At 34.6% G+C, this 27023-nt stretch overlaps 1 protein-coding gene across 13 annotated transcripts in view; it reads right to left on the bottom strand.

The window, feature by feature from the left end:
* ZMYND11 (zinc finger MYND-type containing 11) overlaps nt 1-27023 on the bottom strand; it is a 160685-nt gene that overhangs the window by 28330 nt on the left and 105332 nt on the right. For 9 of the 13 annotated variants that reach the window (XM_023740168.1, XM_023740167.1, XM_023740172.1 and 6 more), the window contains 3 exons: nt 20974-21133; nt 12759-12803; nt 9766-9927 (listed from right to left, as the gene is read on the bottom strand). In XM_023740168.1, coding sequence (XP_023595936.1) covers nt 9766-9927; nt 12759-12803; nt 20974-21133 — 367 coding nt within the window. Of the gene's footprint in view, nt 1-9765; nt 9928-12758; nt 12804-18159; nt 22773-27023 lie in introns of those variants that run through there. The other 4 variants (XM_023740173.1, XM_023740177.1, XM_004385884.2 and 1 more) reach the window with 4 other exon arrangements.

Raw genomic sequence — 27023 nt, forward strand, 5'->3', positions numbered from 1 at the left:
AAAGGAGTTTCACAGCCAAAGGGTATTTTGTTGAAAGTCTCCATGTTCTGTGCTTATTTTTTAATTGCTACCCAATACATCTTTTCTGGTGACAAATATGGGATTCTACTGAAAATGTAGGGAAACACAAGACAATATAAAGCCATTCTCAAGAACTTAAATACATAAAATAGGCAATGTAAGTAGTGAATGAAGACCCTTGGAGTTATGTAATGCACAATCTGTGCAGCCATAACGTGGCCAGATAACTAGACTTTAGGCTGTTCAAGGCTGTACCAAAGAGTTTGATAGTAATCTGCCTCCCCAAATTCATAGCCTGAGGAGGTTTCTTAGTGAACTGAAGCAAACAAAAGAAAGGACCCTGAACAGAAGCAAAATCTCTCCAATAATTTATAGGGACAAAACATTTGCTGTAATATACGTTCACATTTGAAAGACTTGTGCGTTTTCTTGAATGCGTTTTTTTCCCAACACTTTCTAGTTATAATTTAGAGATTTATTATTTCACAAGAGAAATCAACAGAGCATGCTGCTTCTGTTCCAGGGTTGCACTAAAAGAATCCTCGGGAATTTCTTAGGTAACAAAATTGTGGAGCTGCCTCATACAAGAAGTTCAAAGCAAAGTGTTTCAGTTGGTACCTGTCAGCCAAACCAAGACATTTATAGTAGAGCTTGAGAAAAAGCTACTATCACTAATAGAAATTAAAGGGGTAGCTTCTAATGTAAACACTGTTTTGTCTGTATCATAATTAAGCAGATCTTGACAACATGGTCAAAAAAACAAAAATAATCCTCTTTAATATCTGCAGATTATTTCATATCCAATTGTTTCTCAGGCTTTGAAGAATTATATCGATTCTCTATACTTGCAGACCTCAATATTCTTCAGTAAAAGCTAACCTGTAACAGTATGCAGGTCAGCATCCATCATAATAAAGCCCAATAAGTATTAATAACTGTTTATATTACCTGGAAGCATATGGAAGTGAATTTGGTCAACATCTACAAATAATCAAGAATGATACCGTCTACTCCATAGCCAAAGTTGTTGCAACCATTTTAAAATGACAATAATCACATAGCTGAAAGCTGTAATGTAAACGTGTATTTATGAATATCTACTAAAGTAAGATATGGATAATTATGGATAATTGAAGGGTTGCCTTCCTTTACTTTAAAGAAAAAGTAACTGAAAATCTTGGACATCTTCTTGAGAAAGGGATTCTTAAGCCTGTTACGAATAATTGCTGGGCTACTTCAAATGAAAGGAATCTACTAAGACCACAGATAAACATGAATAAAAAACTTCAGCCACACCCAGTGCCTTAGAACGTTTTTGGCTGGAAGAAATATTAGCAACCTTTGATCTTGTCGAAGTTTATCCACAGGTGACTATTGATAATAATGCCCATTATATGAAAGGACACTCAGGATTAAGTGCCTTTATTGATCTGGAATTTTCAGTGCTTCCTAGAGACCCAGCTCTTCAGTTGTGGAAACATATCTTTGTAGAGAATGAACCTGTGGAACTATCTTAGAAAGCCCTTTATTGTTTCAGTACGCTGAGTATCCAGAACAAAGAAAGATGTGCAAAACCAGAAATTCAGATGTCTTTTTCTTAAATAATATTTTTATGCCACTAGAGTTTACTCCATTCAAATCCCCAAGTCTGTAATCAACTTTACTCTTTAAACAAGACAAGGGCTTCAGACTTTTTGGGGGATTTTCAATATCCATAATGTTCTTCCCACAACAGAGAAGACCAGAGGTCAGAAAGCTTTTTCTGCAATGGGCTAGATAGTAAATATTTTAAGCTTTGCGACTATACAACCATATAGCCTCTGCTGCAACTACTCAACTCTGTGGTTTTAATGCAAATGCAGTCATAAATAATACCTAAATGCATGTGTGTGGCTGTGTTGTAAAAAAAACTTTGGACATTGAAATTTGAATTTCTTATAATTTTCTCATGTCACAAAATATAATTCCTCTTTTGATTTTTCTTAATCATAAAAATGTGAAAACCATTCTTAGTCCGTGGTTGGTACAAAAGCAGGCGGTGAGCTTGATTTGGTTTACTGGCCATTGTTTGCCAAGCCCTGAACTAGATTATAAATTCCGTGAAAGCAGACACCATAATAGTCTAGTTCTGTGTTCTTTTGCCACGCCCTTGTACATTATCTAGCACATAGTAAATCCTCAATAAATATTAGTTGAATTTAACTGATGGCAATTACTAGTCCACTTCATTGCCTACTAGAAAAACTATTCCATGTAGTTGAACTTAACAATATGAAGATTTTTCCAAAATTTAAAAGTTACTCATACCTAAGTCTGTGTTAGCATACTGACAAATATAAACCACTTTGTTTACTTCTGATGTGTAAACCATGTCATTGCCAAAACCAAAACCAGACCCACTGCCGTCGAGTCGATGCTGACTCACAGTTACCCTATAGGACAGAGTAGAACTTCCCCATAAGGTTTCCAAGGCTGTAATCTTCACGGAAGCAGACTGCCACATCTTTCTCCTGTGGAGTGGCTGGTGGGTTCAAACCACTGAACTTTTGGTTAGCAGCTGAGTGCTTTAACCACTGCACCACCAGGGCTTCTTGTCATTGCCAGATGACACCTAGATATCAGCATCACCAACCACTTTTCAGCCCCAGTCCTGACACAATGAAATCAATCTTGTCTACAAGACTACAACAGCAGGTCCCAAATTACAGTAAATCACACTTGTTGCAAGTATTATAGTATTACTTTTCCATGCTGAATAAATTACATTTACCTGCATGAAATTCCATATAGTTTCATCCTAAATCTCGCACAGTAAACCCAGCAGTTGTTATCTGCATTCTAACAATAGTTTTTGCTGTGTTTTAAGTTACAGAATTTATGTTTAAGAACCTCCTCTGAGTTGTCACAAATACGCCTTTCAGGTAAAAGTTGGAACTCACGAGATAATTCAAACTACTAAAACTATTTTGAAGTTGGTTTTTGAAGTATATTGGCAAATCATACTTCCTCACATGGCACTCCACAGTCAATAAATTAGTCCTGCAGAATTACTAACAGTATTTCAGGACTTGCTCATTCAAATTTACATAAAAATTTACAAAAACAGCACTGAATGCTACTCTAGCTGTATCTGTACTTACTAATCTTTACAAAATCGACTCTTTGCTCTCTAATTGAAATCAGCAAGTTTTGATTAAGGTTAAGAGTTCATACATTATTAGCTTTGTAGGCACCCAGTCTAGGGTGATTTAACAACTATTAAAGCATCTTCTCTAAATTGGTTGCTATAGGCCATAGAGCTGACTGCTGAAGAAAAATATCTAGTATTTCTAAATCCACTACACCCAGAGATTGACAAAGAAATTGTTAAAATATTATTTATTATAATATATAGAGAGGGGTGTCATGCATATCAGGAATTTTATAGTTCAATATTAGTGCACTTTTTGGGTAACTTTAAGTTCTTCTATGGTTTGCTATAGGGATTTGGGAGCAGGAAAGGGAAGCTCAGAATAATTTTATGGAACACAGGTTTTGTACCAGTTTGTTCCTTCCCCCTTTTACATAACACTAGTCTTTAAAGAAAGAACAAAATTCAAAATGCAGAGGCAGCATGTATTCCTCAGTGGAATAGCTTTTCTGAAAATAAATGTCACTGTTTTGGGGCCGTGGTCTCAGTATCATTTGTTCTTTGCTTAATGAGACTTCCATTCAGACAATGGGAATACTAGTCTACTTCCCACCCATCTCTTTACCACTCTGCATTTTGCACTGCAGAGAAAATAAAGCAAAACTGTGCATTTTGTACATATTTTCAACTCATCAATATTGGAAGCATTAAATGATCTTTCTGTTTATCTAGATTAAACTGTAACCATTCTGATGTAGTAACTATCCCAATTATTATCTCCTTAATCCTTTATAGTTAAAAATAAAAGATAAAGTTCAATTAAGATTCTAAACAAGTTACCGAAAGAAACATCACAAAGAACTAATGCGCTACCATCCAATACATTTCATACTAATATCCAATATATATATATAAAACATTGTTAAATAACATTGTTATTTGGGAATATAACACTGTTAAATTCACCATGGAAGGCAATACAGAAAATACATGAACTTTTTTTTTTTTTTTGCTTAGGTGGGTCCAGATTGGATAATAATCTCTGAAAATCTTTTGGCTTTATCAATGTTCCCATTACTTTTTCCTCCACTTGATCTTGTCAGTATGTACCCAGGTGACAAAACTCTAGGTAGATTACTAATGGCTGATTTAGTCTTGGTTTAGTTTCAACAGACCAGTTAAGTTCCTTGATTTTCAGTTTATCTGCCTAATGGATATACTATAACCCATGTGGGAGTGGGGGGAGTACATAAGGCTTAAAATCTAATTTAAAATGCTTCTATAGACTTATTTCTGTATCTATTTTTAAAGTATCAAGTTTGCTATAAAATATGTATTTTTATTCTAAATATTTTTAAAAGAAGCTGCAGTAGTAGGGACATTTTAGGAGCAGTTCTTATTAGTGTCGAAGTACCGTTAAGTGGCTCTCTTCCTACAGTCTCAGAAGATGCCTAATAGTAAAGACTAAGAGTCAGAATCAAGTGCTGTAAATTTAGTGGAGCCTTTTGGATTAGATGTAGAAACAAAGTATTTTGAAATTATTAATAAAATTCTCCCACATAGATTTTTCATTTCTTTATCTACATTTTCTTGTGCTTCTGTTTTATTAGTGAGTTGATTCATCATACCATGTATATGTCAACATAAATTTTAAAATTTGTGATCCTTACACAGAGAAACATACCATCTGAAATACTTGTGGGGAGACAGGCATTTTCCAGTTTTAAAGGTGTACTGGAACAATATGTGCCCCATCCATACCTTGAATAAGTTAGTTTTTCTTTTGTGACTTAAATTGATTCTGTCACTTAAAAGTCACAGTAAGTCTATCATAAATGGGATGTAAAGTGAACCAAAGTTTGTAAAATAATTTGAAATTCTTAGAAGATACTACAGAATACTAATATAAACTTTGTTTTAAAGCAAACAATTTTCAAAGTCTAAGATAAAAATGTTTGGATGGATTTCACTTGAGCAGCATTTCATTTCAGAGGCCCAAATATAGAAAAGAAAACTATTATATCACTGTTATCTTTCCATTATACTAATTTTCTACATGCTTCACTTATTCTAAAGGCTTATCATACAAAATTTAGACCCCTACATTCTGTTTCCAAATGATACATTTTAATCAAAATATAAAAATCTCATTTATCTGAATTTAAATGGAACAGTAACATGAATCTACAATCTCCTCTAAATTATGAAAACAAAAATAATTTATATAAGGAATATGCATATATTAAAAGAGGATGGAGGAAAAAGGGGTCACTTTCAAAATATGTCTCCAAACTATAAAGCTGGCAAGTGCTAATTATTTTTATTGTCTGAAAAATCTACACACTTTTTATGTGTTGCTATAAAGGTTTTTTTTTTTGTTTTAAGTTAATCTGACTTTAACGAGGCACTAGATTCAGAATAAATGCAGCACTATCAGATATTATGGCCACTAATCTATGCAGGGCATTATTTGCTATAGAATCTGCAGTGCACACTAGGCACAGGAGGGGCATTGGGAAGTTAAACTGTTCTATATCATTCCTTTAGAATTCTTCCAAGTCATAACTATAGCTTGATGGGGAAAACAAATGCTAGGCCACTGATGAGGCCAACATTTTACACCAAAATATGCTTCTGTTGGAGTAATAGAGGCATATAGAATATGAATGTTCTAAAATGGCACCAATAGTGTAGCCACTAGCCACGTTTCAGATGCTCAATAGCCACTTGTGGCTATTGGCTACCATACTGAACAGCACAGATACAGGACACTTCCATCACCGCAGAGAGCTCTTTTGGACAGCACTGCTCTAAAAGGTACTGTAATACCCAGCCACCTACATATGGTTTCTAATAACAGATTACCTTTACCATGTATTAAAAACAAAACAAAAATTCCAATAGTTATCACTCAAATACTATCACGATTTTCACCAGCAGGCTTGTAAAAAGTAGGCATGTAGTACACATGTATGAACACACACATACACACACACACACACACACAAACACACACACACCTGCCTTCTGTTACCATGGTACCAAAGAATAAAATGACTTAGTCATTTGGGAACTATATATATATATATACACACATATATACATATATATATGTATAATTGGACATGGCAATATGAATGCCGCCTTTGACAAATGAGTTTTCAGTGTAGTGTTACTGACTAGAGCAAAAAGATAGAAACAATGTCAGTGTGTATAAATGCAGAACTGATTAAATAAATTATGGTACACCCTTTTAAAATTATGATATGTAGACAAGCATTTACCAATATGCAAAGATGATGAGGACATTGCTGAGTGGAAACAAACTGGTTGCATCACATAATTTATGTAAAGTTATACAGATACAGATATATAAATATATACACCCATACCCACATGCACAGGGAGAGGTCTGAGTATTCACATACTGTGTGGCAGGGTTTCTGGGAATTTTATTTTTCTTCTTTATCCTCTTCTAAATTATTTGTGTGTGTGTTTTTTTTTACAGCAAACTTAAATTTTTTTGAATTCCTTTTTATTTCCTTAACTTAATGAGAGCTCTCAGTAACAAGTATGAAACTCAACATTACTCAGTTTTTTTTCCAAAACAAAATGCTAACTTGATATTCTCAGGCTACTTTACAATAACAATCTACTGTGTCTATAAAGTGAAAGCTTAATTACTGTCTAGTATGTCTGTAAAGTAAAAGTTTAATTACCTTTTTAGAAAGGCAAACATTCCAAAGAAATATCCTCAGGGTTGTGAGATTCTTGAGTTTTATTATAAAAACTGATAAAATTATTTTAAATTTATAAAAATTTTTCTCATTGCGCCCTTAAAATATTTCAGAAATAGATATGTGAGATAAAGCCGCTTGAGCTGAATTAAATTATTAACACATTTGATAGTTGGGTGACATTTTTCAGTATTGTAAGGGATAGTGGTTATTTAAGAATGAAACAGTGTTTTGATCAACACAAAATACTAGAAAGGGGCTTTTTTTCTTATTGTGATAAATATATACATAACAAAACATTTGCCAATTCAACATTTTTTACATGTACAATTTCAATGACACTGATTACGGTCCTCATGTTGTGCAACCATCACCGCTGTTGGTTTTCAAAGTATTCCACCACTATTAACAGAAACTCAGTGCCAGAAAGGGGCTTTTTTAAATCCTCATTTTAGGTAATAATGGTTGGCTTCCATCTACTATTTTTACCTGTATTGAAATTTGACTCTGGTATCTTATCTTCAAAATTTCTTACTAGTATATCTTTCCAAAAATTAATTAAAAAGAAAACATAGAAAAGTAAGTTATTCTGATGTGGTACCAAAGTTGTTGAATTTCATCCTAATAGTCCAAGAATATTTAAATCTGATTAGTAAGTCTCATGTTAGATTATAAAAAATAGTCTTACTCAAAGTTTTGACACTTTGTTTAAAAAAAACCAGATCAACCAGAAACTTCACCTTAACAATATTAAAATCCCATTAGAATTTCAAGGTTATTCCCCTTAGGAATTGTTAGCATTTCCTATATTTTTCTTGAACGTGACGATTAAAACAATAGAAAAGACTTAATATAGAAATAACTGTTTCTTTCGACGTTTTTAAAGCTCAAGCTAAAATTCTCCACCCTTAACCTAGAAAATAAGCTTTTTTGAGCCCTAAAATAAGTAGCTATAAAATCGGCATTTAAATCAAGATTTTGTATTGACTCACAGTATCATTTCAGTAAGCACAGTTATATCACAGTTTGAATATATGTAGCTTGAGAAAGACAAAAAGAAAAAACCAAGAAAAGAAGACTTGAATAGGATAAGCTAGGTTCCACTTTGGCTATCATGTTTCTGTGTGAGCAAGTAACACTCTGCAGTCTAGATGGATGGATGGATGGATAGATATGATAGATGATAGACAGATAAAAGAGTGGAGCAAACAAACACAAATAGAGATGGAATCAGACAACTTGATAATAAATTCTGATGAAGTATTACATATTTTATTCAAAGGTATAATTGTTCAATTTCCATTCTTAATGTAAGAAATATAAAACATCTACAATGAAGCTTAACCCATGTTCTAAAATCCTAGCGTTTTTCTTTAAATTCTTTACTATCAAAATTGGAACTAAATATTATGTATTTCCTAAATTCCTATGATTCCATATTATACCTCGATTTGATCAGTGATACTGCCTCTCTTCTATTTTTGTGTACCTTAATGCTCTTGTTTTTAAGATCTTACTAATTCTTTACTTCCTGTAGGATAAAATGTAACATCCAAATCCGCGAGGGAATAAAACATGAACATTAATGCAGTGCCTTTGCTTGAAATTATGAATATTTACACCGCTGATGACACTAATTTCTCACAGACCTCATAAAGTCTCTTAGATGAGGTCCACAACTTGAGATTAGAAACAAGTATATTCAGACTTAGGGGTTTATCATAACTTACCAAGCATTTAGGCATCTAACTGATAAATCACCATTACACACTATTTTTTTAAAGGCTATTCCAACTGTCTTTTGTCTATTTGAATATGTACTGTAGTGCCAGTAAGATTAAGTATATGTAGGCAATAAAAAACTAGTTACTGGGGGAAGGCTAGGAATGTATATTGTATTTTGCTCATCACACTGGCAGAACAGTTTTTGACTAATGTCAAAAGAGAGGGAAAAATTATGATGACAGAACTTTTTTTGGAAGAGTATATGAGCATTTAAGTTACTCAAGTATTACAAAGCATATTTACAAACTGAACTCATGAGTAATCTGGACAATTTGCATGGTTCCAAATAAATATTTTAATAATTAAAAGTACAAAACAGTAGAAGTTGCAATTAAGTAATCCCTCATTTATCACCATCAATGCCATATTTAATGTAGGATTTCATCACACGACTCATTCACACAGACATACCACATTCTGCAGCCAACAACCACAGCATGTACACTTTTTATGGGGAAAATGAATGAAAATAATTGTGGGAAGTACCTATTTATCTACTGGACTAATTCATTTTGTTTTAAACAAAGGAATTCAAATTCTTTATATACAATCGTCCCATTCCTCCACCCTCCAAATAAAAAATAAGCAAAAAAAAAAAAAAAAAACAGTTTATGATATGACAGAAAAAGGCAACACTGGATATAAACATGGATATAAAATGGGAAATAGATATAGAATGCTTCCAACAATGTGCCTTTGCTCACTGTATTTTCTGAATAGCATAAATTTTGTAGTTTATTATAAAGTACTTATTGAACAACCTTGGTATGGTATAGTATTTCTTGATTTCCAAAGGCTATCCATTAAAGTAGTTACATAAACCAGAGGCAGGTGTATAACAAGGGGAAAGAGTATATTTGTATGTGATTGAAACTCTCTGAAATCTATACGGATAGTACCCTGAAATATGTGATGTGTTCTGGGATATCCATTTATTAAGTGCTCTGTTCATTATTATCATTTCAGTAGATAACCCCCACCCTCCAGTACTTTATCCATTAACCTGGCAAGACCACCTGGGATATCTTTGTGAAGCTATTATTAATTAATTTCAACCCTCTAACCAGCACATTAAAGCTCATAGGTACTCACCCTGCAAACTGGGCACTGCCAGTGACTACTGCTGTCTCTAAGCCTGAACTCATCAGACAAACACTTGGAATGATACACACGAAAACACAGGTCACATATCAACACCTCTCCAGGCAAATGGCATTCAAAACAATACCAGTCATGATTCTCTGTTTCCCAGTCCTACAAAAAATACAAAATAATTTGGTATGATATTTTGTCAGTATCTGCAATGACTAAGAACAAAATTGAAACTAACGTCCATCAGAAGTTAGGCATTATATACAATTTTAACATTTACTGTGTTAAAACAAGAGGGAACAAAATACTTAGAAATTTACTGTAAGTTTTAAATTCTCTCCTAAACAGTATTAATATTCAGAGATATCTTAAGGTGATCTGATAACAAAACCAGTCCAAAATGAAATAAGTCCAAATCCGATCCCAGTTCTAACATTATCTTTCATTTTTTAAACAACCTATGGAGTAATTTCTCCAGTAAATGAAGACCCCAAACCAACCTAGAGCTTAGTATTTCAAATAGAGACTGTTTTGTTCTGCTCTGTTTATTTGCTTGTTTTTAATATAAGCCCTTAGCACAAGGTGGGAACAGAAAAAACAGTAATAGATGGTGATGCTCACTATTCACTATTCTTATCTTCTCATCCATGGTATTGGATGCTTTATTGAAAATAATCATTAATCAGAATGTCCATGTTCTGATAGGTTGTCAAGTTTTCAGGGTCTGTTGAATTTGGAAAAATAAATTGAAAATGTGAAACTGAAAGTTTAATCACATTCTCCAGTGGACATTACCATAAAAAGCAAAAAAGAAAGTAGGCTTATTTTCTTATTGGAGCTATTCCTGGAGATAAAAGAACATGACTGCAGCTACACAGGTATTCTTCAACATTTTCTTTTTTTTTTTTTACACGTTTTTGTACAACCAGTACTATCTAGATATAAGCAGGAAGACTGTTATGAGTTCCCTTAATTTATAATTCACTCCTCATAAACATCACCCTTTGCTTTCAATAAAAAATACCTGTGCTAAGAGTGATGGCTTAATTTTCAACCTTATTTTGTAGATATGGTAGCCCAATGAACAAGGGTAAAATCCACATTTAATATAATCAAGACCACTTCCAATGGGGCTCCTGAAATTCTAACCTTGGGATCCACCATTATTGTTTTTTTAAAAAATATGTTTCCAAGGCTGAGCAGCTTTCTCGTTCGGTCTGATGTCAACACTCTTCCAATGAGTGGGCTTCTATATAGCATTCGTTTAGTAAGCAGTGCTTTTTTAAAAAATCTTAAAGGTTCAGATTTATCACTGCTTGACCATATCTGAGTGTCAGTTTCCACTCCTTCAAAGAGGAGGATATTTGAGATTTAATGATGTTCCAAAATTCATGTCTCCCAACCCACATTCAGAATCCTAGCCAAAAATACATCAGTAAATTCTGCAAAACCATAAACTTTCTGGTTTGCTTTTTATTAAGAAATTGGCGGTCTTTCTTTATCAACCAAAGTTAAAAAAAAGAAAGAAAAAAGGCATGACAATTTTTAGTTATTTGCTGCAGATGTATATACCACTCACATTGGTGGAGTAATTTCAGTTGGACTGCTTAAAAATCGTAAGATACTAATTTGACATAAGATCCTAATCTGTGCATATTAGAAAAAAAAATCTAGCCCAAAGTTTGACATAGTGGCAACATATAGACATGATATATGTGTGTGTGGTGCTTAGCTTTATTAAAGTAACAGTCATTGGTGTATCCCTTTCAGATGGCTTATATGTAACCTGCATTTTAGCTATTTCCATTTTTGAATCAATAACTGCTGAAAAGTTAGGTTTCAGTGGAGATGATACCTTGTTCTATTTTTAATTAACAAAACTCTTTCCAAATCTAAAACAAAGTACTTCTGAATATTTTCCTCATATGACTCATTATTAATAATAGAAACTGCCATCTTTCATCATCTGAATTTTTTTTTATATTCCTTTCTATAATTCATCTTCATGTGATGGTCAAATGGTAGTTACTAGGTTAATTAAGAAAAGGAAGCAAGAGTGTATAATTTTAGTGCATAGCTCTAAGCCCTCCGTATTCTCTCCTACATCTTTCTACCCTTCCACTCTCCTCATCCACCCATGAAATGAAGATGAAAATGGAGCTTTCTTCTATGGGGTGTTTAATTCTAGACCTAGTTTTTCAAAACAATTACAGAAATGAATATAAACTCAAATGAAGTAAAAGTAGAGAAACATTTGGATATATATTTCTATGATGGCATATAACTAACTCCATTCCCTGATTGTTATGGGCTGGGAAATATATGTAACATTGTTCATTCTTTTAATCGTGGCAATAAACCTATTGTCATTGAGTCGATTCCGATTCATACCGGTCCTATAGGACAGAGTAGAACTGCCCTATATGGTTTCCAAGGCTGTAACCTTTACGGGAGCAGACTGCCACAACCTTCTCCCACACAGCAGCTGGTGGGTTTGAATCGCCAAGCTGTTTACTATACAACACACAAAGCATGCAAAAGTCAAGTTCGAGCATTATCAGAATCTGAATCCAGTAGACATTTTTCTGAGGTATAAATAACACGGACATGTTTATTATAGGCAGAGTTGCCTACAACTTGCCTTTTAGTAAATAGAGTTTATTTATATAGTGGTTTAGACTAATACCCAATAATATATGCCAACAAGCTAAGTTTGCATTTTCACTGGATTCCACCAGATGTCATCAGCTACTCTAGATACAACCTGATTAAGAGCCTAATATGTGAAATGCCATTTCTAATACAAGGAAACTTTTAAAAAGCAAACCTATTAGCACAAAATTCAGAACTAGAAGCAATATAAAGATAGTATGGTTTTAACAAATGATTTTAGTAAGAGTTAACTAAGCTAGCCTAAAGTAAGATAGAAATGTAATACAAAAAAAAAAAAAGGCAGAATTAAAGTAAAAGAACATAGTGCAAAATTAGTTCACCTTGTTTGGGGTTGCTGTCCTGGAGAAAGGCTGCATACTGTAGGCCTTTCAAAATAAAAACAAAATAATCTTGGTCTCTCTACTATAACTTTGCTCAATATCAGGTAATACACAGGGCTAAAGGGATTTCATACATGGTCAAACTGTTTACTATTTGCTATACAACTTTTATTTTGCACATGGTATCAATTGATAATCTATTAATGTGCTAATCATTAATGAAAAGACAATAGCATGCAAACTCAAAGAGCTGTTACTAGTTTAAGAGGAAACTTTTCACTCTTAACATGAAAGCTACAAATGGACATTAGAGAAAATCTCTCTCCAGGAATTCATGCATCATGAATCCTAAGATGATGTTAGAAAAATATTTTACTCACAAATAAACTTAGTGACATTATAAATTAGCGCAAGACCTATATGTCTTATTGATCTGAAATCGGTTCAACCTGGATTAAGAACAAATTGGGAGTGATGGATGTGAAAGTAGCAAACTCAGTACTTCACCATAAGTATAAAATTTATACAGGCTGTCTTTAGAGCCTAGTAGAAGAAAACCCACCATCTAGCAGCAGTCTGTTTATCTAACTCTGTGTCACCCATTCATAGTGTTTGCTTAAGACTATCAACTCTGGAGCCAGACTGGTTCAGATCCCAGCCCTGGCACCTGTTAGCTGTATAACCTTGGACCAAATCCTTGCTTCTCCGTGTGCCATTTTCTACCTGTAAAATGAACAAAATAATAGTACCCAGTTTATAGGGCTTTCTTAGGATCAGATGAGTTAACAGGTATATCCCATTGCTGTTGAGTCAATTCCGACTCATAGCGACCCTACAGGACAGAGTAGAACTTCCCCATAGGGTTTCCAAGGAGCAGCTGGTGGATTCGAACTGCTGACCTTTTGGTCAGCAGCTGAACTCTTTAACCACTGCGCCACCAGAGCTCCAAAAGAAAAGTGTCTAGCACAACGTAAGAAGTCAATAAATGTTAGCTGTCTTACTAAGATTATCTACTTCCTACAATGCATAAAACAGAGACTGACCAAGTCATAAAATGATATAACATATTTATAATAATATATGTGGGCGTATTTCTTTTCCAGGCACTTTAAAATACCATATCTGCTTTGACTCTCACAACATATCTGTAAGTTAGATAAAGCAAGAAATATTAACTCATTTAGAGATAAAACTGAAGCACAGAAAGAGTTGTTCACGGTCATGTAGCAAGGGAAGTAAGTGGAAATCTGGAACTGAAACCTTCCAAAATTATATTCCACCCTGATCGATAATTCAAAAGAGATTGTAATTTTCTTTTCTATTTCTACTTAATGAGCAGATAAATATTACACTACCAAATACATGTGTTTGATTATTTACAATTCCAGATTTAATTCTGTTAAAATATTCCACAAATTATTAGGAGATAAGAATTTGATGATTAAATATCTCCAGTAATTTTAAATATTAATTATTCTTTAAAATGAAAATATTGCAACATTGTTCATTAAAAGAATTGAGAGAAGAGAAAAAAAAGAACACACACACACACACACACACACACACACACACTCAATATAAGCTTAAGAGTATAGCAGGATAGTATGGCCCAACAATATACTATTGAATAAAATGGAAATTCTTTACCAAAGCAAGAATAATTTCTGAGTATAAAGTGTGTATATTATAGTTTGAATACATAGAGAACCAAAGTATAACTGGCTTCTAATGAATTAATAATCACTTCACTTAACAGTTTACTTAATAAATTATTATTCATATTTTTGTAAGTGGGCCTGTGGAAGGAATATGTGGTTCTGCACATAATTAACATAAATAAAATAAAATATATTTCATTTTTTAAGAAATCATCAGTATTCTAGGGGCATCAAGTTTGGCATTTACAGTATTTAAAACATATGATTTAATTTATGGTAACTGTAACTATAGTAAGAAAAAGGAAAAGATCTATTTTTAAAAAATTCTTATTGTACTAAGTTGTATTTATGAAAGAGGGTTGAGAGAGTCAAACTCAGTTTGAGTTTAGCAGGCCTCTCTTGTTAGATTTCTCAAGAACAAAGCAAGGGAGCCACTTCTTGCCATGGTTGCTTATGGTGTTATTTCTAAACAATAAGGCCATAAATTCCACTCCTACCACCTAACTAAATTTCAATAAATATATAAATCAAAACTTCTTTTAGATTGGTTGTTTTGGGTTGGGAGAAGCAGACGGTGATAGGAATAAAAGGTGTCTAGTTTGCCCTTCTCTAAATGAAGATTTAAGCCCATGTGCTATGAGTTGGAATCAATTCGAGGGCATTCAACGACTACAACAATAATCTCCAACATAAAGAGCCCTGGTAATGCAATGGTTAAGCACTTGGCTGCTTATCAAAAGGCTGACAGTTCGAACTCACCCAGCAGCTCTGTGGAATAAAGACCTGGCAATCTGCTCCCATGAAGATTGCAGCCTAGAAAAACCCCTATGGGGCAGTTCTACCTTGTCACATGGGGTCACTCACTATTAGTTGAAACTGACTTGACGGCACCTAACAACAACAGTCCCCAACATAATATTTAATCTCTCTAAAAAACTATAAAATGTCTATTTTCCTTAATTACACTTTTTAAACGCTGTAAAAAATCTTAAAGCAGAAAGTACAGAATTTTACCTTTTCACTTAAAAAGATGCCTCTTAGGTCTAGTTTAAAATAGTATAAAATCCAGGTAATAGGCAGTACAAACTGGATTATGTTAAAACAAAGCAGAAAGATATAATAGCCAAGACCTGAGCTTATGTTTGCATTTACTTGAACCATGAGCAATAAAACAAAGTAGTAGAAGGATCCTAACAGAAATGTAAGCTATGGTTTCTATCTTTGCACTGATATGAACTATGAAAGAAAAAAAATGAGACCCTAAATCTAGATTTGGCAGGTAAATAAAGGGAGAAGTAGTTTTGTAGATGTTATTCTTTACGTTTTTAAGTCATCCTAAATACTAATGACCAAATTACTTAATGTCATATTAACAGTATCCTGTCAAATACTAGCAGTAGAGTCATATTTTTGTGCAGGGACCATGAATGAAGTTGAAAGTCACCAAGTAAATAGTATTAACTGCCTCAATTTCAAAACACGTCTGGTATGTTTTACTTGCAAATGATCCATAACTCAAGGTTACCTCCTCTACTGTATTACAATAAATAACTTTATAAGATCTTCCCGGGATGAAGTAAACTCTTTAAAAATAGTTTAAAAATAATCACCATCATTAGTGAACACCTTATGAGTTAAGAGTTTAACTCACAAGTTGAGATAAATTTATACTTATTAAAAAGGAGCTACTAAATACCAAACTTAAGTCCAGCAAGTGGTAAAATTCTGCCCAAGAAATATACTTCTCAACTTGTGAGAATAAAGGGGGTAAAATATTGTGAAGAAATATGGATTGAATCTAGCCATTCATTTATATTTCTTTAGAGGAAGCAGATGATGAGCCCACTGAGGACATGTAACATTTCTTAAAAAAAAAAAAGGCTTCATATAATAAAATGTTGGTCAGACATCACGAAGTTTCACTCTGTGCCTTGGTCTATAATAAAATTTTAAAAGCTATGAAAACCTTTTTCTGTTCACCTTTAAAAGAATTATTTGGATCCTATAAGTAAATGTTAACGTCACACCAATCTGGAAGTTTAAGATGACTGTAGAAGATTTACAGGAGTGTTTTCTAGGTTTACCAAACTTGTCATTTTAAAAATCGATTGGTACACGTGCTTTTGTTATTGACTAATATTTTAGCAAACCCATTTTAATTTGGGAGCATCTTCATGTTTAATAATTACTTCTTTCATTCTACCATATCAAATGGACATATTTAAAATATCACCACTAAGATGCTTATCTATTGCCTAATTTCACCATAGTTTTTTCAAATGAATTATCTCAGACATAGAGGTAAAAATGGTGGTAGAGACCAGCATCTCAAAATGCCTAAAAATAATTCTAATCTAATAGAAGGAACCTCAACATAATGGGGGCCACAGCCTTTCACTTATAATATATAGGCTTCCACTTGTAGATAACTGATACTGACATATTATTATAGTTATTAGTTTTTATTACACAATTGCTGGATTTAATAAAAATACTATTTAAGGTATGTGTTTTTTTCAATTTTAACAAGTTTTTAAGAATAAGCACTGGAAAAAGTGTAGCAGAGGTGGAATAAAAATGTAACACAAACACTTTGGCTTTCAAAACTCCATCCACTACTGTTGAGTGGCATAAAGAAAACTATACTCTTGTCCACCTTCACTTTCTTAACATAATTTTGGAAGTGAAAACAAGTAGAGCCCAGTCTCTTTACTGAAACAAAGTATTTCAGAGGATATAACCTGTGGGACTTAATAAGAGAAATAAAAATTTTTCCCCCACCTCTGAGATCACAGCTACCATTTTTAGAGGAAACAAAAGGAAAAGAAGAGCTTTAATATCCATTTTTAAATGACAGAATTGCCTGAGTAAAGAATATTTGTAACTTTGACTTAAAGGTTTAAAAACTGATAACCAAAAACACCCTATGCCTCTCCTTCTGGAGGCCTTGACTTTTTTCTCTCTTGATACTGAATCAAAGTAAACAAGATGTGTAGTAACATGAAGCTTTCAATTTAATAACTCAGTTTTGGAGGCATCAGAGTGATTCAAACCACATACAAGGTGGTGAAACTATAAAGAAAGGATGGAGCCCCAGACTCAAATGCTGACATGCAGGACTGTCATAGCCCATAGAATGCATTTGTGCAAATTAGAAAAGATGTCCCTGTTGTAAGACACTCTTGTTAAATAGTGATTTTGTTAGAATAAGACACTTTACTGTAATTATGCTAGAAAACTGTTGAGTAAATATACAAGTTTATGATGTGAATGAAGGAGCCTTGGCAGCGCAGTGGTTAAGTGCTCAGCTGCTAACCAAAATGTCGGCAGTTCAAACCCACCGAGCGGCTCCTCGGGAGAAAGACCTAGCGATCTGCTCCTGTAAAGATTACAGCCAAGAAAACCCTATTGGGCAGTTCTACTATGTCTTATGGGGTCACTGTGAGTCAAAATCGACTCGATGGCATACAACAGCAACAACAACAAGATGTGAATGGTACTTCCTTAGCTGTGCAATTCATAATTGGCACAACCACCTGCAGGGGCCATGGTGTTAATAAAGACACATGAAGCTGACTAGGTGTAGGATGTTGTGTTGTGACCAAGTGTAACATATATTTAATTATATATCCTTCTAGAATATTATTAGGGCATAAAAATTACAGCACATATATAGTTCCTGGGTAGCTAGGTGGCTACAGCAGCCACCGTAATGAGATACACACATGATTTTATAGTTATACCTTAAACAAAGATCCAGTGTCTTAAAGGAAAACCTCTTTACAAACTTCGTGTCTGAACATAAAGGGTGAAAAGTAAAAAGACCCTGAGGAGAAATTTTGCTTGTATGGTTAATAACAAATTTATGTGCTTTGTTGTACTATACATAGGAATTTCTTGGTTCAGGCATATTTATTCACTGGTCAAAAACTTGCTTTGAGTACACAGTTACATGCTTTAGATACCTAATCTCAACCCTTAAAACAATTAAGTGAATTAGATATTAATGTCCCCATATTACAGCTGAGGACTGAGGATCAGAGGTTAAGAAATTTCCTCAAGTTCACACAACTAAATAAATGCCTGTCTATAGGAACATACAAGACCTTACCTCTTTTTATTATACTACATTGCCTCTGAATTTTTAATATTTACGTATTTTATAAACTAAACACAATTTGATATACACAACTGTGCTTATATTACATGTGTATAGTTAGTGTAAAAATCTTTGTGAATAAGAACCAACCAGAGTTAATAACCTGTATACTTGCTGTTTAATCTACATACAAGATTTCACCTAAAAAAAAAAAAAAAATAAGAAAGTTGATGTTATAAATATATGCACTAAGAACATGTAAAAAAATACAATATAGAACCTAATACAGTGATGAATGCATAATAAGCTTATCAACTGCTTGCTGAATTAAACTGAACAAAGAAAACTCCAATTTGAGGAGGAAGAAAGCATATGGAAAAGCACAGATCTAACAAGTAAAGATAAATAAAATCACAGAGAAGAAAAAGGACAAAGGCATACATGTCAATGCAATGAAAAGGCAATGGATAATAAGTCATATTGATAAATCAACCATGAGTGGCTTTTATGAAAAAAATGTGCACATGATCCACAAACCAAAATCATGTGGATTAAGTTGCATTTATTATTGGTTAATTCCTAAATAAACCTCAGAAATTATCAGTATAGTCTTCTATACTAAACCTCTAAGTTTCCAAGTGGTTCAAGGTTAGAAATTTTACATTATCTGGATTATTACCTTTAGGATTATTCTGAATATATAATAAGAGTATTAAGTATTCAGTGGCCCTTTCTTTAAATGTCTGGTAACAGATAGATATACATCACTTGACATTGTTTTATTATGTCTTGGGTCAAAAGTTTCTTCTTTGACAACAAAGCTTCACTTTTCTTTAAGGAAAGTCACCAGAAAAATTGTTCTGATATGAACATTTTCACTTAACTTTTCAAGACCATTTCTACTGCACAAACCAAATGATAACCGTGAAATTAAATAATTTTTTCGTTCATGTTTTCCGTTTGTAGAAAACATGTATTTTCTTTTCTGAAGCTGTGAAGGCACAGTTTAAACTGACAACAGTGTTAAAACTCAACAACTTTTCTAATTTTATAACTTATGGCAGCTGCTTCTGTGAACCAGCTCACTACCATAAATTGTGTCAGTTTATTGCTCTCAGGCCTGATAAGGATATACAGACATTCCCGAGTTATGAACGAAATCCCTTCCTAAGTGTGTCTTTAAGTTGAATTTGTAGGTGAGTCGGAAAAAGTGCATATGGTTCTTATTTAGCTTTACTTTAGTGCAAGAAAAGGCTCAAAACCTTTCCAGTGATTTAAAAGCTGCACGTGCAGCAAGTGAAGATGATTGTGATGAAGAATTTGTTGGGAGTGGGGGTTGGTTCAATCCTTTCAGTGAGGGCAAATTAACATAACATTAAAGGGCAAGAACAAGTTTTCCATAAGTCAGAAGTCAAAAGTTTGTAACTGAGGAATTACTGTAGTATGTGTCTGCTGACTCAATGCCTACAGAGCCAGAAAAGGAAATGTAATTCAAGTTTTTAGAAAATTTTTCCACAAAGAAACAATTTTAAGTTTATCATTTTTATAATTTTATAGTTTAGAGAACGCATGATAAAACACTCTCAAAATACCTAGTTACTAAATCCACTCCTTTAAAAAACTAAAAATAAATAACATCTATTATATTTGAAACCTATCACCTTGAATTATGTTCCTATGCAAAAACTAAGACATTCTTTTTAAGCTTTTAGAAATATCAAAAGCAACTAAAGTAGAAAGAAATATCACACATGAAACTAATCTTTATGTAAGAAAAAATGCATTTCTATTTGTGCCACTGAGTATAAAATTACACACTGAAAGAAAAGGTTGAAATATCTTAACAAAAGAGGAGTCAGAATAAGAACTGGGAAAAAATATAAAAAGAATTAACTTTTTGTCTTTCCTATTTGATTTTTGTTCTAGTCCAAAAAAACACTGCTATAGTCACTAGTCAATTAAGATATTGCCCAGGGGAGTCTAACATTTGAAACCTGTATACTTAGCAACAAAATTCCACTTCAAGCTTGTCTCTAGGTTCTGATATAACTCCAACTTAAAATGAGAATTTTCCCTAAGATGACAGTTTATTCCTTTCAGTCTGTCTAGATGATACCAAGATTATCTTGTGTTGAAACTTTTTTTTACTAAAATTTATTGAAGAAAATACTTAGTAATACCATTTGTAATAGGTTGTAAGGGGTTTTTGTTTGTTTTACTTTTTTAGATTCTTATACTTTTTTAGATTCATAGAGAAAGAAGGCTCTTTTTAAAAGCAAGTTAGCTCCTAAAGAATCAGTGAGGAAAGTATCCATTCTACCAGTGTAAATCTTTCATGTTCATAAAAAACCTAAAAGTAAATACTATTAAATGCTGAACAAATTTCTACAGGTTGTATCTAAATAATATTCAAAAACTGAAAGTCAGTGTAACTAAATATCAAATTAAATATACTTACAATCTCATCTCCTGGCAACCAATATCCTTCTTGTTCAATACCAGCTTTTGAACCTTTGCAGCCCACTGTTAGAGTTTCAACAATAAGACCATCTTTCACAGCTAAGCTCAGCTGACGGGTGGTCTCTTTTGGATGCATACCGTGGACTCGAGACATATACCTGAACACAGAGGAAAAGCAAATGTAAAAAATCCCTTAGTACTAAAAACTAAATATGAATAAAAATAAAACAGGGGTGATTCATTTCCCTTTTATTATGACTTGTACTTATGAGAGTGCTGCTAATAAAAAAAAGGGGGTTGGGGTACGGGGAAGAGTCCTGAATACTTAACTCTTTCAGTTATCATGGTGTTTCATCCCTAAATTCTATCTGTATGTTTAGAGCAATAATTGGTTCAAAATAGTTCCAACCCAGCAAATATGTATCACTTAACAGATTTTAGTAAAAAATCCCATTTAGTTCTAGCTCCTGAAACAATTAATACTAACTTCTATTCTGCAGATTGTAAATTTAGAATTTTATAATTTCCAACTATAGGTCTTTAGAATATAAAATATTTTTACTCACAATTTAGGAAATGAACACCAAAGGAAAAAAACAGCAATTAGGTGAGTGGTTGTCAACATATAAGAAAAACAAGAATGCACATCAAGATCAGTAAGGCAAAACTGATTTTCAATGAATTATACTTTGGACTAGATCACTGAAACATACAGATGTTCCCTGATTTACAGTTGAATGGCATTTTTTTTTTAATGTTAAAAAAAAAAGTAATATTTTAAACATACCCTGGAGCACAGAGAATAATACTGCAGACTTCTTTGTACTCACCAGTTATATTTAATTCATGTTAACATTCAGGCATATTTGCTTCATATCATTTTCTTTTTTAAAGAAATAAAATGTTATGGGTATAGTTGAATCGGTGGCATTTTCACATTCCCATCCAATCAACACTGATACGTGCACACATACACACACACACCAATAAACTACTGAACATCAGAGTCCTTTGGATATCCAGGAAAAAAATATTATGACAAATCAGGCTGAACTCAGACTTCTCCAGAGAAACATTCCATGCTAGAAAACAGAGTAGTAATGCCTATCAAGTCCTCAAGGAAATAAAGTAGGACCTAAAAATTTTATATCTAGTTAATCTGACATTCGAAGTATCAAAGCAAACAATTTTGAAAATGCAAGAACTCAGCATTGAAGAACCTTCTAAACTCAGAGAATGAAATTCAACAAAGAAAACTAGTAAACCTTGGCAAAGGAGTCCTGGTGGTGCAGTGGTTAAACGCTCGGCTGCTAACTGAAAGACTGGCGGTTTGAACACACCAGCCGCTTCACAGTAGAAAAGATCTGGAGATCTGCTCCCTTAAAATTATAAGATAGGAAAGCCTATGGACCAATTCTACTCTGCCCTATAGGGTTGCTATGAGTTGGAATCGACTATGGCACACAACAACAAGAAGACAAACCTTGGCAAAGGACTAATAGTGAGCATTCAATGCAGTTAAATGAAGGACTGAGATTAAAAGAAATATGGGGATTATGGTTATAGAACAGAACGTAAATGCTAACCCTGAAGATGTAAACATGATATAATTAACAAAATGGGCTATATGGGGAGAAGAAGGTTTATTAATTCTGTCATGTTTTCTGACAGTCAAAAGATTAAAAGGCGATTAATCATGTAGTACAGGAATAAATATATTTTGAAATATAAAGGTCAGCAACACTAATGAAAATAATCAACAAAACTTTGGAAAGTAAGGAAGGGATATGGAGAAAAATGAAAATGTACTAATTTAATTTCTTCACTGTTCATAATACAGAACCAATAGAAATACGTTAAAAATTAAGTATATTCTAACTTTCTAAAGATAACCGCTAGGAAAAAAACACATTCTAAATTATCTGCAGAAACACATACAAAACACATTATGAAGTGAAACATAAAAACAAAAGGAGCTACTTCTGGGCAACATGGCTCTATAGACAGAAGCACCACGCCATCCCTCCACAGCAAGGATCCAAAAAACTGTCAAACAGAGACACACATCAATCCTGAAACCCTAAGCGTCAAATGAAGAGATAAAGAACTCAGCCAAGCACCGAATGGAATAAGAAACTGACCAAGAACAGAGTGCGACGAGAGATAGATGCAGAGGTCCCCTATCACCTACTGCAGCACGGATCCGCCATCTTGGACTCCTGTCGGAAATAGGTGAACAAGGGGTACGAGAAAGCAACTTCACAGAGTTTCCAGCAGGAGACAGAACAACCAGTAACCAGCGATACATGCTTTCCCACCCCCCACCTTTCTTTACCCCCACTCAGCCTCTTCTGCTTCCTGCAGCCACAGTCTCTTGGCTGGGAAGCACCAGCTTCACCCCGGTGGTGCTTGGATTCCACCTGCCAGCACTGGCTGGCTCCCTGAGTGCCATTTGTTGGCTGCTGGTGTTGCTTTTTTCCGCTTCTTTAGATTTCTTCCTTACCTCTCACAGCTCTCCCCCTGCCCCCTTTTCTCAAATACCTGGCTCCGTGTGCTGTCTTTGCTTCTTCCTGAAAGGCTGTGAAACACTGCTCGACTGTGAAACAGCTTCCTGGCCCATGCCACCACACTGGTGGGACCCCTGGGGCTTTTTTTTGTTTGTTCTGATGTGTTCTGTTTTGATTTGTTTGTTTCTTTGTTTTCTTTTTCTTTTCTTGGCTTGGGAGCCCCTTCTAGCCGGGCAGTACTGCATAGCTTGGAAGCTACTCCCTAACTCTGCGCAGACCCACAGTGACATCACTGGGGGCATTTATTTTTTCTTGTTGTTTGTTTTGTTTTTTTGTTTGTTTGTTTTCTTCTCTCTCATACTCCCTTTTTGTCTTTCTTAATTTCCAGTTTCTCATCTATCTATACTTACCTTCTCTTCTTGTGTCCTGTATACCTGGTGCTGTGTGACACTTCTACCCAGCCCTACCAGCCACACTGGTGGGATCCCTGAGGCTTTTCTTTTCTTTTTTTCCTCTAATTTTTATTTATTCGTTTTTTTTTATTAACCCTTTTTCTTTTTTTTCTTTTAGTTTTCCTCCATTTCTCAATCTCTCATCTCTCCACTCCAGCAGCAAGCTCCCTTAGCACTCTTTTTTTGTTTGTGTGTATGTTTTTGGTTCCTGTTCCTCTCTCCTCTCTCCCATACCAATCTTAGCTCCACACATCACAATCTCCCCCCTCCTTCCTGCCTACCTACACCGTCCGCTGAACATCACAACCCCAAGCAGCAGAGGCATGGCCTACCGGAACCTGCCCTGCACTGATTCCTGGTCCACCCTGTCGGCCCTAGTATGTGCCAGAAACAACCCATCTCACTAACTCCCCTTCAGCTGGACCTGCCCTGCTGTAGTATACCTGAGTGACTGACCCTGCCCATTGGAGAAGGAGGTGGAAAGTATCATGCCCACAGATGAGCAAACAACAAAGAACACACAGCCCGCCTGCTCAGATATAGTTAAAAAAAAAAAAAAGGTTGAAACAAACAAATCTACAATCAATAAACAAGAATGCCCTGAAGACAGCAGACAATATCAAAACATATACAAAAACAGGACAGATGGTTCTGGTAGGCGTCCAAAATAAAACACCAGATGACTTTCCAGTAGAAGAAAAGACACTAGAACTATCTGATAGGGAATTCAAATCTCTAATATTCAGAATTATCCAAGAGTTGAATCAAAAAGCAGACAAAAATGAGGAAAAAATAGACAAATTCATTGACAAGGCAGACCAATTCATGGAAAATACAGACAAAAAAATGGAAGAATTCAAGAAAATACAGGAACAAAATGCTAAGATGAACTCACAACTAGAAATCATACAAAAACAACAATTAGAAATCGAAAAGATAACAAGATCTCAGAAATGGACAGTGTCATAGAGGGGCTGAGGAGTAGGTTTGAAACAATGGAAGACAGGATCAGCGAAACTGAAGACAAACACTTGGATACAACTGTTTGAGGAAAAATCAGAAAAAAAAAAACAAAGAAAAATGAAGAAACTCTGAGAATTATGTGGGATACAATCAAAAGCAAAAATCTTCGAGTGATCGGAGTTCCAGAAGGGGCAGAAAACAGAAAACACAGAGAGGACCATTGAGGAATTGCTGACTGAAAACTTCCCCAATAGTATGAAAGATGAAAAGCTGACCATCCAAGAAGTTCAACGAACCCCATATAGGATAGACCCCAAAAGAAAATCACCAAGGCATATCATAATCACACTCACTAAAACCAAGGACAAGGAATCCTGAGAGCAGCTTGAGAAAAACAAAAAGTCACATACAGAGGAGAAACAATAAGACTGAGCTCGGATTATTTGGCAGAAACCATGCAGGCAAGAAGGCAATGAGTTGACATGTATAAAACCTTGAAAGAAAAAAACTGCAGCCAAGAATAATATATCCTGCAAAACTCTCGTTCAAATATGATGGTGAAATTAGGTCATTTCCAGATAAACAGAAATTAAGGGACTATGTAAAAACCAAACCAAACTTACAAGAATTATTAAAGGGAGTCCTTCAATCTGAGAACAAACAACATCAGACCACAGGCTGAATCTAGGACACAGAATTGTACCAGCCAGATACCAACCTAGGAAATGAACTCTCAATGACTATCCAAAACCACAGGAGTTACAACAGGGAACCAGAGAGGTTAATCTGTAAATGACAACAGCATCAGAAAAATAAAAGAAGAAATAAACGGTGTAGGTATAGAACCTTCTAATGGAGGAAGGCAAGGCAATAAAAAGTAACAATAAGACTGGTTCAAACCTAGGAAGTAAGGGTAAATTTCAAGGCAACCACAAAGAAAGTTAACAAACCTACTCATCAAGATAAAGAAGGAAATCATAAAGTGTCAGTAAAAACAAAACCTACAAAAACAAAAGAAATGAAAAAAACCACAAACAAAAGGAATTCAACAAGGAGAGTAAGAGGAACAAAGAAAACGTCAGAAGCATCTCATAACATGGATGAAACTGGAGGACATTATGCTGAATGAAATAAGTCAATCACAAAAGGACAAATATTGTATGAGACCTCTACTGTAAAAACTCATGAAAAGTTTACACACAAGGAAACAATCTTTGTTGGTTATGAGGGATGGGAGGGTTGGGAGGGGATAACTAAATAGACAGTAGATAAGTGGTAACTTTGGTGAAGGATAAGACAGTACACAATACTGGGAAAGCCAGCACAGCATGTACAAGGAAAGGTCATGGAAGCTCCATAAAGACATATCCAAACTCCCTGAGGGACTGAATTGCTGGGCGGAGGGCTGTGGGGACTATGGTCTTGAGGAACATCTAGCTCCACTGGCATAACACAGTTTATAAAGAAAATGTTCTACATTACCTTGGTGAGTAGCTTCTGGGGTCTTAAAAGCCTGTGAGCAGCGACAGAAGATACTTCACTGGTCTCACCCCTTTGGGAGCAAAGGAGAATGAAGAGAACAGGATACAAGGAAAAGAATAGTGCAAAGGACTAATGGACCACAGCTACCAAGGCCTCCACCAGACTGAGTCCCGTACAGCTAGATGGTGCCCAGCAACCATCACTGACTGCTCTGACTGGGATCACAACAGAGGGTCCTGAACAGAGCTGGAGAAGGATGTAGAACAAAATTCTAACACACAAAAAAAGATCAGATTTACCGGCCTGACAGACTGTAGAAACCCCGAGAGTATGGCCCCCGGACACCCTTTTAGCTTGGTGGTGAAGTCACTCTGTAAGTTCACTGTTCAGCTGGGGATTGGACAGCCTCATAAAACAAAACAGGACTAATGAGGAACAGCAGTTCAGGGACAAGGACTAGAAGGCAGGAGGGGACAAGAAAGCTGGTGATAGGGAACCCAAGGTTGAGAAAGGACAGTGTTGACATGTCGTGGGGTTGTTAACCATTGTCACAGGGCAATATTTGTACTAACTGTTTAATGAGAAACTATTTGTTCTGTAAACCTTCATCTAAAGTAGAAAAAATAATTTTCTATGTGAGATCA

This window comes from Trichechus manatus, unplaced genomic scaffold, assembly GCF_000243295.1.
Source record: "Trichechus manatus latirostris isolate Lorelei unplaced genomic scaffold, TriManLat1.0 scaffold00149, whole genome shotgun sequence".
Lineage (NCBI taxonomy): Eukaryota > Metazoa > Chordata > Mammalia > Sirenia > Trichechidae > Trichechus > Trichechus manatus.